Genomic DNA, 14,772 nt, shown 5'->3' on the forward strand with positions numbered 1-14,772 from the left:
CGTGTTAATATCTCTCTGTTGCGGCGAGCAGGCTGCCGCTCGGCCGCGTCATTCCTCTTGCCAACACGTGGTAAGAATTCTAGCTCCGTCACGCGACACACGCGCACGCCCACATCAAAACTCTGCCGAGCTGGATAGTCAACGAGGGATTCGGAGTAACGTGACGAAATTGAAACAAGTGTAGCGAGCAAATGTAGTCTGCCATTGATCTTCTTTAACTCTTGTCCTCGCTCTTGTCGAACGATCGTTAATACTAAGGCTTACAATTGGACCAAGAGACGGTGTAAAGAATCACGATGTAAAACAATATCGCGTCTCCATGTCGGAGAACTCTTGAAGAAGTAAAAGTCCATGCGCGAATGAAGACGAATGATTATTTGATCAATTCCCGTTTTCTGGAAATAATGGATGTGCGACAGGAAATTTATTGGGGTATCAATTCTTATTTAGATCTTATTATTAGATCGTATTGCCGCATTTTTATATATGCCGAAACTAAAAAATTCTTTTTCCGTCTTTCAGTTACAAAAGATCTCTCTCATACACTCCGCGTATCTAATTTTGAGCGCGAGTATCGTCGAAACCACGCAGATTTTTCTTAACAGGAAATATATTAATAAAATGTATCTATATGCGTAAACTTTATATAATTTAGTCTATAAACACATAATTGAAAAGATTTGAGGATTTTCTGAAATGTTTAAATAATATTTAAGAGCATAAATATTCTTAAACAATGTATCTTAATGTATTATTATTTTAGAAAGTTTCATTGTGATGTATTGAGATGTCAATATTAATAAAAGAATCTTTTAGCTATATAATTAATAAATCACCCTCGTAAAACTGCACCGTAAATAATATCAGCAACAAATAATTGCGAGTTAAAATTTATTTCGAAACATTCAGGCCTGAACAAACGATAAAGTCTGCGCACACGCATCGCGTACATCTCTCCAACTCATCCTTGTTGGGTTGAGTAACCCTCAAGCCACAGTGGCCACAGTCGAAACTGGATCCGCCGCGCATCATTCGACTTCCCTCTCTCCCACTGCATCAAGGGGAGTCTATTGTTCAAACGGCAGTGGATATCACGGTTGGGATCCTGATGGCGCGAAATACTTGTCTTCCGAACGTCGCGATTACAATAAAGCAAGATAATGCGAAGAATTTCGATCTACTCGTGTTGTAAGATTGCGAAAAAATACGCTTTCATAAATTCACTGAGGGAATACTATTTAATTAACGAACGTCTAATCAAGTAAATAAGCCGAATTTGTGAGCGCATTCGTCAAGATGTACGGGATGCTGCTGGAAAGTGTGCAATATTTCGTGCAGGTCGGTAAAGTGCGAACACATCATAGAACTGGCATTGTGTATTTGACTAACTTGGAATATATATTTTTGGAGAATGATTGAGTTTGAATTAAAATTTTATTTCTTCTTCGTTTTTCTCTTCATGGTAAGTAGCTTTTTCTAAGTAATTGTTTTAAAATTTGGTTTGATCTACTTTTTTTCTGATAATCATATAATTACGAAAGGTAAAAAACATTATTATGAATAAAAATGTATGCTTTATTTTACATAGAATTTTACAATTTAGAAGTGTCCCAAATTAGCATACATTTTCGATACTTAACTATTAAAAAATAATGTTTTCTGATCAATCTTCCTTCATGTCACACAATTATTTAACATTTTTTTATTATACATGTTTTACTAACTATAGATTGCATTTAAAAATTAAAAACGAGATGATTTATTAAATTTGGAATAAGTTTGAAAGTTATTTTGTACACTAGCTTTTTTATATTTCAAATTTTTATATTTCTAGCTTTATTTATTGCGAATAACATGGAGAATAAGTTTGATAAGATTGTAGTGACACAGCTGCTCCTGGATATTTAATTTAAGAAGTTTGAGATTGTGACTGTTGTGCTCATGAAGTACAAGACAATTCTTTTCTGCAATTTTTACAATTTACGAATATTAAAAATCTGTGTGAGTTAGTTTTTTTTTACTCAATTGTTTGATTACTTTTCTTCTTTCATTAATAATGTTACGTGTACTGGAACTTTCTTCTTCACGCGTATCATATTAAAGAAATACGATCGATCTTTTTTTTTGCGTCAAAGTATATTTATCTTTCCGTTGCGCAGATTTTAATGAATCCTATCCGGTTTCCTTTACAAATACTCTCTTTCCTCGATAGTAATTTATTTTCAGAAAAAATAGTTATTATACTTATACATTAAAAAACATAACCTTTATTATAATAAATTTATATAATTGTTTATAAATTTCATAAATTAAAAACAAATAATTTAAGTTACTTTCTGTTACATAATAAAATAAGATTATTATAAGATTATTATTTTTTAATAGAGAGTTAAATGCTTTTATTTGTCTAATACATGTGAAAATGGATTTTATATAACATATATTCTTTTATGAAAGTTTATTCAAACTTTATTTAAATTTTTATAAACTTTTATCTAAAAAAAATGTTTAATGTAAAGCATATGTGGTAAGTATTGTAACTAAACATTCTTACGCGATATGCTAATAAGTTTGACAAATGTGTATTAATTGCACGTTCGTCAGCATCCATTTTAATGAACTGTAGTCACCGGATATTGAATTGCTGAGTTAAGGTCAAATGCATATATCTTTAAGTTCTGCAATTTACACTAATTGTAATTTGTCTTTTTGTAGAGGAATAATAGAATCAAAATTAAACATCTCATTCATCAATCTGTCTAATTCTTTACGATGTTTTAAGCACGATCGTAGAAGCATTTTTCCCTAGTTACAACCAACTGACCCTTAATTGACATTTTTAATTTAATAAAAATGTCAAATTTATTTATTTAAAATATTACACCTTATGCACCTTTATTACAGCTTATGCAAATTATTTAAAAATGTACTGATATTATCATGATCTACATTTATCTTAACATAATATAAGATCGTTACTTGGCGTTTTTAATACAAACATTACCCAATTACTGTTAAAGTAGAGTCTCTTTTGTTTAGTCATACACGTGTTATTCAGAAAAGAATACAAATAAACTAACTCTATCTCTTATTCTTTCTGTTTCTCTCACTCTCGTAAAAAGAGTCACTTTATCTTGCAGCATAATTTTACTGAAATCTATATAGTATTGATTTGATATTAATCTTGTTATGTATACATATCCTATATTTGAGAAGATAATGTATACATATATGTACATACACACATATTCCATTTTACCTATTACGGAAATAAATTTCACGGATATGATAAACATGTGTGATAAACATTACATATTCATCAACTATTCCTTCATGATTTCATCACAAAAACAAAAATTTACATTCAAGCTTCAATATTAAATTTCTTAATCAAAGTGTATTTTATATCACAATACTAATAAATATTAATTATCAAAAACTCTATATAATATAATTATCACTTTGCAATAGAACTATTTGTCATTATTCTCCAAATCTTTTTTATTTTTTTTAATCAAGAAGAGGATTAAGTTACAAAATTTAATAATAATTAATGTTGTATTGATATAAGCTTCAAGTTATAATTATTTATGCATGTCAATGTTTTAAATAAGTATAAGTGTTTTGTTTATCGATATCGGTATCGATATTACAACTTTGATATCATCACATTAATTAATTCCATATGTTTTATTTCTTGAGAATCGTCACGAAGTGATCTATGTACTTGTAATGTGTGTCACGTACTTACGAAGGAAACGTTTCGTAGGTAGGTACTTGAATATGAATGCATTTAAAAGACTTCCTTTTAGTCTCGTACGCCTTAATTGTACAAAGTTTTAAAAATAGCATCTCATTCTAACATCATATAAGGTCGACTTTATTGATTTGTTTTGATAATATCTTGCTTCCTCTTATATGCCGCTTTTAATCACTTGTAATTATAAACTTTGCTTTGATACTCCTCTACATAATTTTTTTACATAAAGTATAACTTCGGTTACATAGAAATATTTCTTTAATAGTACTTTATTGTTAGATATACAATACATAATGACAGTATTATCAGTTTTATCAGTTAATAATACAAAACTCTCTAATGATTATTAATTAAAATGGATTATGTATTATAACGTTAATTATTATAGATACTAATTTTCTTTATTTTGATGTATTTTTTAGTATGCATTTTTTATAAAAATCAAATTATTTATAATAATTCTTTAAATTTTGCTTAAAATTTTAAACATACACGTTTATATTAAAATAGAAATACTTTAAAAATATTGAAATGTACATAGCTAATTGTTCATTGAGTCGTTTCAATCTATAATTTGCGTGTTCATTTGCGATATGGTTCCTGAGAGCCTTTCTCATTAAAGATCACATATTCATTTTCGTGACCGCCTGTCGTACTCATAATAAAAGAAACATTAATTGACGTAAGGGAACTAGGAAATTGGTTTGATTATCCCAATCGATTTATAACTGATCCGTAGAACCTATCGTCTGGCACGTAACGAGGATATTATCACAGATATTTCTCTTTAACAAATAATACTTTACGTTCAACTTATATGCATTATATTATACTTTGTATTTACATTGAATTTTATTTTGAAAGGCTTAGTTGAGAAAAATATAAATAAATATAACTTATTATTTTAATATATTATAGCTTTTATTACAGAATGTTCCACAACTCTGTCCACCTTATATATATATATATATATATATATATTTATTAATAATAAGTTATATATATATAATATATATATATATATATATATCTCTGAAATTTCAAATAATACGAAAAAACATTTTTGCGGCTTTATCTATCCATTCTTATACTTACATGATCAAAGCTATACTTATTATCTCGGATGTAAAGAAACCGGTAGATAATTCTATGAAATAAGAGTGTTGAACTTTCCACATTTCAGTATCGGTAAGTCTTTCATTGATCAGAAAGTTATCCATATGAAATTTCTATTCGAAGAACAATTAAGTTAAAATATTCCTTATTTAAATGGAGAAACTTAGAGAAATTCAATGTTTTCTATAAGCTAACCGTTTTTTCTATTACTTGAAATAGCGAAGATATGAGGTGAATAGAGAGTAGGACACTATGTATAACAAATATTTATTTTCCATTTATAATTATCTAGCATTCATATATAATTTTTAATAATACATTAAATGTTACTCATAATATTACTAGTAATAAATTAGGAATAAAGATATTAGACAGAAAACTAAAAATATTTTTTGCAGTTAGAATTTGGCGAAGAAGTATGGCTTCGCATTCTGGAGAAAGCTGATTGCAAACACCTGGTTTTTAATACAAGACAAATATATCCAGATGAGCTAATGACTAATTTAGCTACGGCTCTTGCCGCATGTACTAATGATTCCATGGATAATGTTATGCAATTTTTTGGAAAGTGCTTCGTTAGATTTTTCAGTAATTTAGGGTAAGTTCTACCTTTAAAAAACGTAAAACAAAAATTGTGTCAACAGTTCTATATAATTTTTGAAATATAATTAATCGCCACTGGAAACATCGTTAATTTCGGCCATGAAGTTAATCGCAATATAAGTATCCCTTATATTAATGGTAAATGAGTAATTAATTTCTTCATGCATTTTTAATAGTTAGCCGATGTATTACCCGAATATATCTATTAACCTTTAACTACACGAGCGGGTCTAACTGGATAGCTATTTTTACGTATTTTCTCAGTTATGTGTTTTATTTATTATATACTCTAAAACTTACATTACTTTTAGAGAAAACAAAAAACTTGTGGGGATCCCTGCAGATCCCACCTGTAACTATATTAAGAATAATGTGTACTTAAAAGTTAATATTTAATAAATAAAAAGAATAATTCTTTTTATTACACATGCTTCTTTTTCCATTAAAATATAATCCATAATTTAAAAGGCTTTATGACCGATTCTTGAATATTTATTTTACGAAATTCTTTTCATCCCGACATTCGATATTTGAGCGCTTCAGTTTCATATGTTCAATTACACGTACACTTTACAATCGCGGAAAATTGATGCGACAGAAACCGAGATTTAGAACTTAGGAAAATATGCATGGAGGTTTAATATACGTGTTAGTACAATCGATTAGTTTAATTATAATTACTTGTGTATCATCTATTTCGAAAATGCTTATATTTACATGGAAATTAATGCAATTTGCATATAATGCTTAGTTTATTTTGTTAGGTATGACTGCACTGTGAAAGCAACTGGTCGTTATTTTTGTGATTTTTTACAAAGCGTAGACAACATTCACATGCAAATGAGATTCACGTATCCAAAAATGAAGAGTCCTTCCATGTATACAACGCATGTAGATCCACAAGGTGTTGTTTTAGTTTACAGAAGTACTCGACAAGGTTTCACGCATTATTTTATGGGTAAGATTTTATTCTTTCTTCTTACATTATAAATACGAGAAAAAAAATTATGTATTGCTATTATCAAAACTTTCATACATATGAAAGAAGAAAGACATAGATATATATGATCAGTAATTCTTTAGTGTGTTTAACTACATTTTATCTAATATATTTTCTATTACATACATGATACTCTATGCTTTTTAGGACAATTATTTCAAATAGCGAAAGAATTATATAATACAGAACTGGATATTAAAGTATTGGAAACTTCAAATAATATTCCAGGATCTCGAAGCGTGATGGTTAAATTTCGTATTAATTTCGATAACCGTGAATACGTAAGTTTAAATTTCAACAATTGATTTAACTTTTTATTAAAAATATATATTTTGTATTTTTTTTAAATTTAGATAGAATTAATAATATACATACTATACATATATAAGTATATATACAATTTTGCTTAACATTCAATTTTTAACGCTACAATTTACATTGGGAATTAGATTGCGAAGACCAATAGAATGAAAGCACCACTAGATCTTGAATTGCCACCTGTATCTTGCACATTTTTCTTACGTCTTTTTCCGTTTGGTGTCATAATGAACAAGGACATGCGAATACTAGGAGTTGGTGATAAATTACTTCAAGCATGGGGTGGCACCACGTCCATTTTGAACAAGCATGTTATTGAAATATTCAAATTAAGAAGACCGAAAGGAATTTCGTTTACATGGGGAAACGTAAGTAATAAAAATTATATTTTGAAAGTCGCAACGTTAGTTTTATAAATTATGATAACATTTTCAATTGTCGTATAGATGTACATATGTACATAAATACAACGTGCAGATATACTTATAAACGTTATATTTTCAGGTAATATATTTGCATTCAGTGATATTCGAATTGGAACTCATCAGGGCAAGCGATCATAATTCTTCGATAAATTCAGATGAAATGCCAAGCACAAGCAGCAGTTTAGATAGGCGTGGGAGTCAAGGTGCACGAAGTATCTTGTTAAAAGGTCAAATGAGGCATATTGAAGATATTAAAGCTATTATATTTCTCTGCAGTCCTTTGTAAGTTCCCGATGTCATCATAATTACATTTCCCATAGGATAACTCATTTGTAATCGATTATCTTATTGCAATAGAATCAACAGTTTAGACGAACTTCTCAATATGGGTCTGTATCTGAATGATCTAAATCCTCACGGTTTGAGCAAAGAACTGGTGTTGGCAGGATGGCAACATTGCGGAAGGTACAACTTCTAGTCATGTTCTCAAATGATGGAAAAAATTATGTTACCTAAAATTGAATACACTTTGTACGATTTTTCGGCTATCTGTATTATTTATTTGCAGATTGGAAATGATGTTCGAGAGGGCAGAGCAAAGATCGATTGAACTGGAAAATAGCTATGCATTACTGGATCGCTGGAAGAACAAGAGCGACGAACTTTTATATTCTATGATTCCGCAAACGGTGGCAGATCGATTGCGAGCCGGGGCCAGTCCGTTGAGCACTTGCGAGGTGCGCAAACAGACTTCGCAAATTTCGATCTATTTCATCCTGTCTAATAACTACTTGAAAATATTTCATTTACAGTCATTTGAATCAATAACGGTTCTTTTCTGTGAATTATGTGACTTTGATTATTCGACCATCGAGGGAGCGATGGACATCGTCTTATCAATGAACGCCGTTTTTTCTTGTTTCGATACGCTAATGGATCAGTTTAACGTGTATAAAGTAAGATTATTCATTTTGTTAGAAATTTCATATATCATTCCATTTCAGATAATGTAAGATTTAATATGATTGCATAAACAAAAACATTTGTTATGGAAAATATTACGAGTCACGAAGATAATGTTTATCTGAGCTATTATATGACGTCGTCGATCGCACTGCATGTGTAATTGTAAGTATCATTTGCTATTTACAATAATGTGACAGGTGGAGACCGTTGGTCGCGTGTACATGGCAGCTAGCGGAGCACCGGACAGAAATGAAAACCATGCACAGAACGTCGCCGACGTTTCTCTACAACTCATCGAGCATGTCCGATCTCTCAAATTACCCTCCGGACTGGATATACGAATCCGCATAGGTAACCATCCTATACCCAGTCGTTCAATTGCTCGAACATAATATATTCCCTTGTGTCTTTTGAGATATGGCTTCGTTTTTTTTTCCCGACGCGTCGAATAATTTTATCTTCATGAAGACTGACGATCGTATTACACGCAACGCAACGAATGCATAAGAAACGAACTGAGATAATAGTATTTATCTTAAAACTTCTCAGGGATTCATTCTGGGCCAGCGGTTGCCGGTGTGGTCGGTCTCAAAGTACCGAGATACTGTTTCTTCGGAGATACTGTTAATACGGCCTCCAGAATGCAAACCACTAGTCTGGTAATATAGCTATCTTATCTTTCAAATAAATAACATTAAATATAATGTCTAATCTAAATATAATATACGATCTAGGATCAAATATCTAAACTGACGATTTAACTTCAATTTCGTTATTAAGAAACAGTTCAATAAGTTATCGTTATATCAATTATGCATGACGTAAATTGCGTTTATTATGACAGTTCAATATGTATTTGAAAAAAGATTTATAAATATTTATAAAAATCAGTTTTTATCTTCCCTTTTCTGTATTCTTATATTTTCTCATTATTTAACTGCATTGTATGACGTAGCCAGGAAAGGTGCACATTTCTTCTAGCACCAAAGCTCTGTTACCAAAAGGTCATTATCATACCGAATCACGTGGAGTTGTCTGGGTAAAGGTTCGTATTATGAAAATCTTCATTGATTAATAATGTCACATATCACATATATATATAGAAAATTATATATTATTTATTATGTAAAGGGAAAGGGAGAAATGGAGACGTACTGGTTGCAATCAGCGGCAAATAACAAAATGAAAGAAGAAATTAATTCAGACGATGAAAACGCAGTAATTGAAAGTCTTTTAGCCACTAGTATATAAAGCCTTAATATTAAAATAAATAAAACCCATATAGTATAATTGTTATAAAAATGTATGTTTTATTTGGTAAAAAAGAACCAAGTTGTTGACTATCTATTCCTTAATATATACAGGCCTTGATCGTGTACAATAAACAAAATTATTCAAGTTTTATAAAAGATAATTCTCATTAAAAAATTATTACACATATATTGGACTTAAATTAATTATAAATGTCTTATTAATATACATATATCGATAACAAGATGTACACGACGTGCATATATTTTACATTACTAATTCATTGCGTGGTGTAAGCAATATTGCAAATAGATAATGAGTTTTCACCGAAATTCCAAGTTGTCCGATTATGAAAAACAGAGAAAGTCTTGTCACTTCTTTCTCCTATGTACACATTCTATATTGTGAATATTGACCAAAGTGAAGAACTACGGACGTGCCTTAATTTTTAATCATTGTGTACACAGCATTGTGTACGCAATTTACATATCATACATGATGTTATAGTAAAATGTCATAGGATCTCGTATTATATCATATATGCATGCTATCGTGAAACATTACGTACTTATTACGTACGTAATAGAAGTAAATAAATATGTGTTAAATAATTATCGTGTCACGAGGCAATGAATTCTTGATTGTATAATGCCAATACGAATTGTTAATGTATGTTTCATTGTGCGCTTCATTGATTGTTTCTGTAACTTGTACATTTTCCGTCATGAATAAATTAACTAAAATAAATATGTCAGTCTATATTAAAATTGCATATCAGCAATAGCAACCATCTTTCGTGTTGCTTGCAATCCATGAAAGGAATCGGTTTACTCTGGTATAAACCCCAGGATATCCGGGTTGCGCGCATCCCTCGCCCCAGGATACTACCCCTGCAAATTTAGAGAGTTTTTAAAATTTGTTTACCTTTTTTCTTTCGTTTCTCTAAAAGTAATTTTTCAGGTTTTCTGTAAAGTATTTTTTTAACAGTTTCTTTAAGTTTTACACGTATCGCCTGTATTATTAAATAACTAACACAATTTAAAGTTAAACTTACCAACTACCTGGTGAACACTATTCTTTTCTATGTGCAACGGACCACCGCTGTCCCCCTATAATGTGATAATGTAAGAATTTACATTGTCATTCTTTCTTTAAAATTTACAATTATTTACTTTAATTAAAAATACATGCTGGACAAATATTCTATTGACATTTTTATCTGTTTCATTTATTATTTATCGTATTTTTATTATAATTATTTCCATATTGTTTCCACACATTATTTTCATAATTTAATTAAAATTTTATATTTCAAAACATATGCTATAAAATTTATGTTCTATTTATTTAAAATAAACAGTTTAAATATTTATCTACTTAACATTACTTCCTTAATTCGGTAATTTAAAATGAATACGACTTTCTGCTTACTTGGCACGAATCCTTGCCGCCTTCCTTGAAACCCGCACATAGCATATTATCTGTTATCCTGCGCGATGGGTACTTCGTAGCGCGGCATTCTTTGTTTGTAAGAATAGGAACAACTACTTCCTGTAAAAATTGCGATACCGAGCCACCTTCCTTGACGGCACCCCATCCGGTCACTATACCTTTTTCGCCGGCGAAGGTTTTTGCTGAAAACAGATAATAAATTCGTAATCTATCACGCATGCGAATAAATTTAAATTGTTTATAAATTATTTAAAAGTCTACTTTCTAAAAATCTAAAAGATCTAAGATTCGTGGTATCTCACTTTTAACAAATAAAATTATTTTTCAATAAAATTAACGACACTTATATACATATATATGAATACGTAAACTAAAAGATACCTTGTTCCGGGAGACAAGCAGGTCGCATCAAACCTTCGAACGTGATAGGATTCCTTAGCTTAAGGAGTGCAATATCGCTGTCGTAATTGGTAGTAGAGTAACCACTGTGTTTGATTGTTTTTTCCACTTGAAAATCCTGCGTTTTGCTTTCACCGGTCAAGTTCCGGTCATGTTCCAATATTCGGACAATCAATTTATTCGCATCGAATCTATCAAGAAGAATCTGATTAATTATATCGATCGTTTTGCACATACGCATATACACACATATTCAATGATGATCAAAAATCGGCATGAACGGATGAATCACCTGTCAATGCAATGAGCGGCCGTCAGCACATATCGTGAATTTATGACTGTACCACCACAATAAAATTGTCCTCTGTACATCAATAGGGCCATCCAAGGATACTGATTGACAATCGTCTCAACGCCTCCGACAATACGATTGTGTTTGTTTGTCAAACCACAAGCTATAAATAATACATAGATCAATATTTTACTATTTTATTTATACTATATTATACTATATTATATATATACGCTATATAAACTTCCTTTTGTTAAATATCAATCAATCAACTAATAATATACAATTGAAGTAAATAATATTCTTGATAACAGTAGTAACACAATTAATAAAATAAATTTCGTATTTTTTTATTCATACTACAATAACTTATAACAGATAAAATTGAGAAATACATTATTATATTAACTTAAAGATTATAAAATTTCAAAAATAAAATTTAATTTAATTAATTTAGATACATTGTACATTATATAATTAATCTAGGATTTAATATGATAGTAAATTTAAAAAATATATGCAAACATACAGCATTTTGTACAATTCTTTGGTTGTGGTGGTTCTGTGACTGTTGGTGGATATTGTGGATATGGTGGATATGGTGGATATGGTGCCACCGAACCGAACAACCATTCCCAGAATCCTTTATCATTGTTAATTCCACTTGTGCTATTCGAGTTTTCTTCCTCCACACGTATAGTTAAGTTTGACTGCAACTGTTATTTAAAACATATTGTTTTATATTATGGATTGTAATATTTGTATTACACAGGAGTGTCACACACCAATAAAAGATACAAAACTTTTCAGATTTATTGCACCTATTAATTGCATCTGTATAAAAGTGTATAATATATTTTAATGCAATATATATATAAGAGTTTATTATTAAAATATTTAATACTAGATGTGAAAAATATGTAAAAAAGACGGTATTTAATAAATTATTCATTTAAGAACAATTCACTTTTTAAGTTAGCAAATAAATTGCGAAGAAAATATTATAGATTGGAAAGTTTCTATGCATATTTCTCTATATAGTTCATTTTTATATATCTGTTTTTTATTGTTCAATAAATTAGTTTAAGAAATGCTTTATTCGATGCTTTATTCATAAATGGTAGTAAATGTGCAAAAACACTACACTATTTACACATCGACGATACCTCATTATCAACGGCGACTGTTATTGCGACTGCGACAAGTGTTAATAACAATATAAACCGAAACAGCATTATTTCTTGCACTTCAAAATCTCGCACTGCTGTGTGTTGTTTCCTACTGTGCACTGAGAAGTAAGTATCAAACCGAGCTGATCCACCACACTTCCTGCTGAGGCAGTATATACTTTCACACAAGCCGTCGATTCGGTGTCACGTCTTTATTTATACGGAATAGTGGACAAGCCGGTAGCAGAAGTGAAAATTTAGGCTAGCGGTAAATTCACCGCAAATAAATGTCGTAAGCATGTAAGAGATCTGCTAAAGTTCGCTAAAGACGGTGTATCTCTTGCTCAGATAATTCCTTTTCCTCTTTCTCCTGTGATTTCTCTTCTCAGAATAAAAAAAGGGCAGAAGCAAATGTCCCAATTAAAAGTAATTTATAAGAAATAAAAAACACAAAATATAAGCTTTTCAAAGAAAAATTTTTTTTAAATTCTTTTTTAATATTTTTTGTAAATTGTCTTTGGAAAATAAAATTACTAGATACATATATTTTTAAAAATTAATTTTTATTTTTTATCAAGATTTCTTGTATTTTATTATAAAATAAGCATAATATTTAATAAATGTTTTAAAAGACATAAGTACATTAGAAAAGAATTCTCAGAATTCTGTTATAGAATTGTCAATGCATTTTTATAGATAAAATAAAATGTAGTAATTGTAAATTATATAGGACAAATTAAATATGTTAAAAAACAGTTTTTAAATAAAGTATTATACAAATTAGTGTTTTTTGTACGTACACGATTAAATATATATTACCATATGAATAGAGAGAGTCATACATTATACATCTTACTTTCGAAGTCGTATATTTGAAAGTTTAATGAGTCTCATTGCAATTTGTGCATTCTGATTTAAAGACACGCTTTTACAAATCTTGAGCATTATGATATAAGCGTGTGTCACGTTGCATAAAGCGATACATCCATAATATTCCAAGTGACATGGAAAACGACAGTTCGTTTGGCAGGTTCCTGTCTTTATCTTTATCGGCACTGCTCCGTCCGATCCGATTTATCACAACTTCGATTATTGCTGAACAAACAAGATAAGATGCGCGGCAGGGCAACAGATTGTACACCACCTGTAACCCGTGACAGTGGGTCAAGGTATATAGGTAACGAGACCCTCATGCGGGCGAGACGCATTACCTTATTGTCTCGATGTACGTCTAACTTTATCAGAAGCCTTGCTTTATTTTCATTTATCTTCAGGGTTAGATTAAATCTGCGATGTAATCTCTTCACGGGCACAAATTTAGTGTCACAGATAATATTAAAGGTCGATTACACGTAATTTCTAAGCAGAGTTTAAGGTAGCAAAGATAAAAGAAAAGCCAAAAATAACCATTAAAATGTGATAAAAAAGACAAATCCTTTATGATTATATTAAGTTGGTTAATTATATAACACACATATACAAGCGCGCACACATACATACACGGGAAAAGCAGAGAAGAAAAAGTATTTATACAAGAATATTAATCAATGAGGAAAATTTTCTTCGCCAGTGGATAAATAACGGTATAAGAATTCTTTGACTATAACTGGCAATTTAATTAAAAAGTCAACGCGACGTTTCGACTCTAATTCGAGTCCTTTTCAAGTGTATAAATATTCTTACAGAGCAATTCATTCGTCACGACAATGTGCCTGCATGTCAGATGTAATGAATGCTTGTGCGTTGTAAAGAGATAGAACATGGTCAAATAATAAAAAAGTAAAAATCGATTGTGTCAGGAGACACGTCTGCACTCCTCGGTAACGGACAACACAATGAGTGTGAAAGGGACCCTTTTGTCCGTTGTCCGTTTTGTCCGTTGCCGAGGAGTTGAAAAGGAGTTGAAGAGGAGTTGAAAAGGACTCGAATTAGAGTCGAAACGTCGTGTTCATTTTTTAATTAATTTGCCAGTTATAGTCAAAGAATTCTTATACCGTTAAGAATATTAATAATGTCACGCT

At 30.3% G+C, this 14,772-nt stretch overlaps 2 protein-coding genes across 2 annotated transcripts; one reads left to right on the top strand and one right to left on the bottom strand.

Moving 5' to 3' along the window:
• The first annotated feature begins 861 nt into the window (after nucleotides 1-861).
• Nucleotides 862-10,186, top strand: LOC139771646 (soluble guanylate cyclase 89Da). The gene is made up of 13 exons (XM_071704577.1): nucleotides 862-1,338; nucleotides 5,275-5,474; nucleotides 6,244-6,437; nucleotides 6,627-6,760; nucleotides 6,929-7,165; nucleotides 7,302-7,504; nucleotides 7,580-7,687; nucleotides 7,791-7,959; nucleotides 8,035-8,178; nucleotides 8,386-8,539; nucleotides 8,738-8,847; nucleotides 9,144-9,233; nucleotides 9,320-10,186. The coding sequence occupies exons 1-13, from the start codon at nucleotides 1,297-1,299 to the stop codon at nucleotides 9,437-9,439; spliced, it is 1,905 nt and encodes a 634-aa protein (XP_071560678.1). The 5' UTR covers nucleotides 862-1,296; the 3' UTR covers nucleotides 9,440-10,186.
• LOC139771657 (trypsin-1) lies at nucleotides 10,120-13,251 on the bottom strand. The gene is made up of 7 exons (XM_071704588.1): nucleotides 12,749-13,251; nucleotides 12,112-12,298; nucleotides 11,583-11,745; nucleotides 11,273-11,481; nucleotides 10,871-11,073; nucleotides 10,494-10,548; nucleotides 10,120-10,329 (listed from the first exon to the last, which is right to left on the bottom strand). The coding sequence occupies exons 1-7, from the start codon at nucleotides 12,815-12,817 to the stop codon at nucleotides 10,214-10,216; spliced, it is 1,002 nt and encodes a 333-aa protein (XP_071560689.1). The 5' UTR covers nucleotides 12,818-13,251; the 3' UTR covers nucleotides 10,120-10,213.
• Nucleotides 13,252-14,772: the final 1,521 nt, after the last annotated feature.

Source organism: Temnothorax nylanderi, unplaced genomic scaffold (assembly GCF_030848795.1).
Source record: "Temnothorax nylanderi isolate EJ_2023f unplaced genomic scaffold, tnyl_v1.0 TNYL_tig0042_pilon, whole genome shotgun sequence".
Lineage (NCBI taxonomy): Eukaryota > Metazoa > Arthropoda > Insecta > Hymenoptera > Formicidae > Temnothorax > Temnothorax nylanderi.

Coding starts and splice junctions, on each gene's coding strand:
- LOC139771646 (XM_071704577.1), top strand. CDS start 1,297: ATGTACGGGATGCTGCTGGAAAGTGTGCAATATTTCGTGCAG. Junction 6,438..6,626: donor TTTCACGCATTATTTTATGG/GTAAGATTTTAT, acceptor TATGCTTTTTAG/GACAATTATTTCAAATAGCG. Junction 7,166..7,301: donor TTTCGTTTACATGGGGAAAC/GTAAGTAATAAA, acceptor TTATATTTTCAG/GTAATATATTTGCATTCAGT.
- LOC139771657 (XM_071704588.1), bottom strand. CDS start 12,817: ATGCTGTTTCGGTTTATATTGTTATTAACACTTGTCGCAGTCGCAATA. Junction 11,746..12,111: donor AAAGAATTGTACAAAATGCT/GTATGTTTGCAT, acceptor TATTATTTATAG/CTTGTGGTTTGACAAACAAA. Junction 11,074..11,272: donor TGCTTGTCTCCCGGAACAAG/GTATCTTTTAGT, acceptor ATCTGTTTTCAG/CAAAAACCTTCGCCGGCGAA.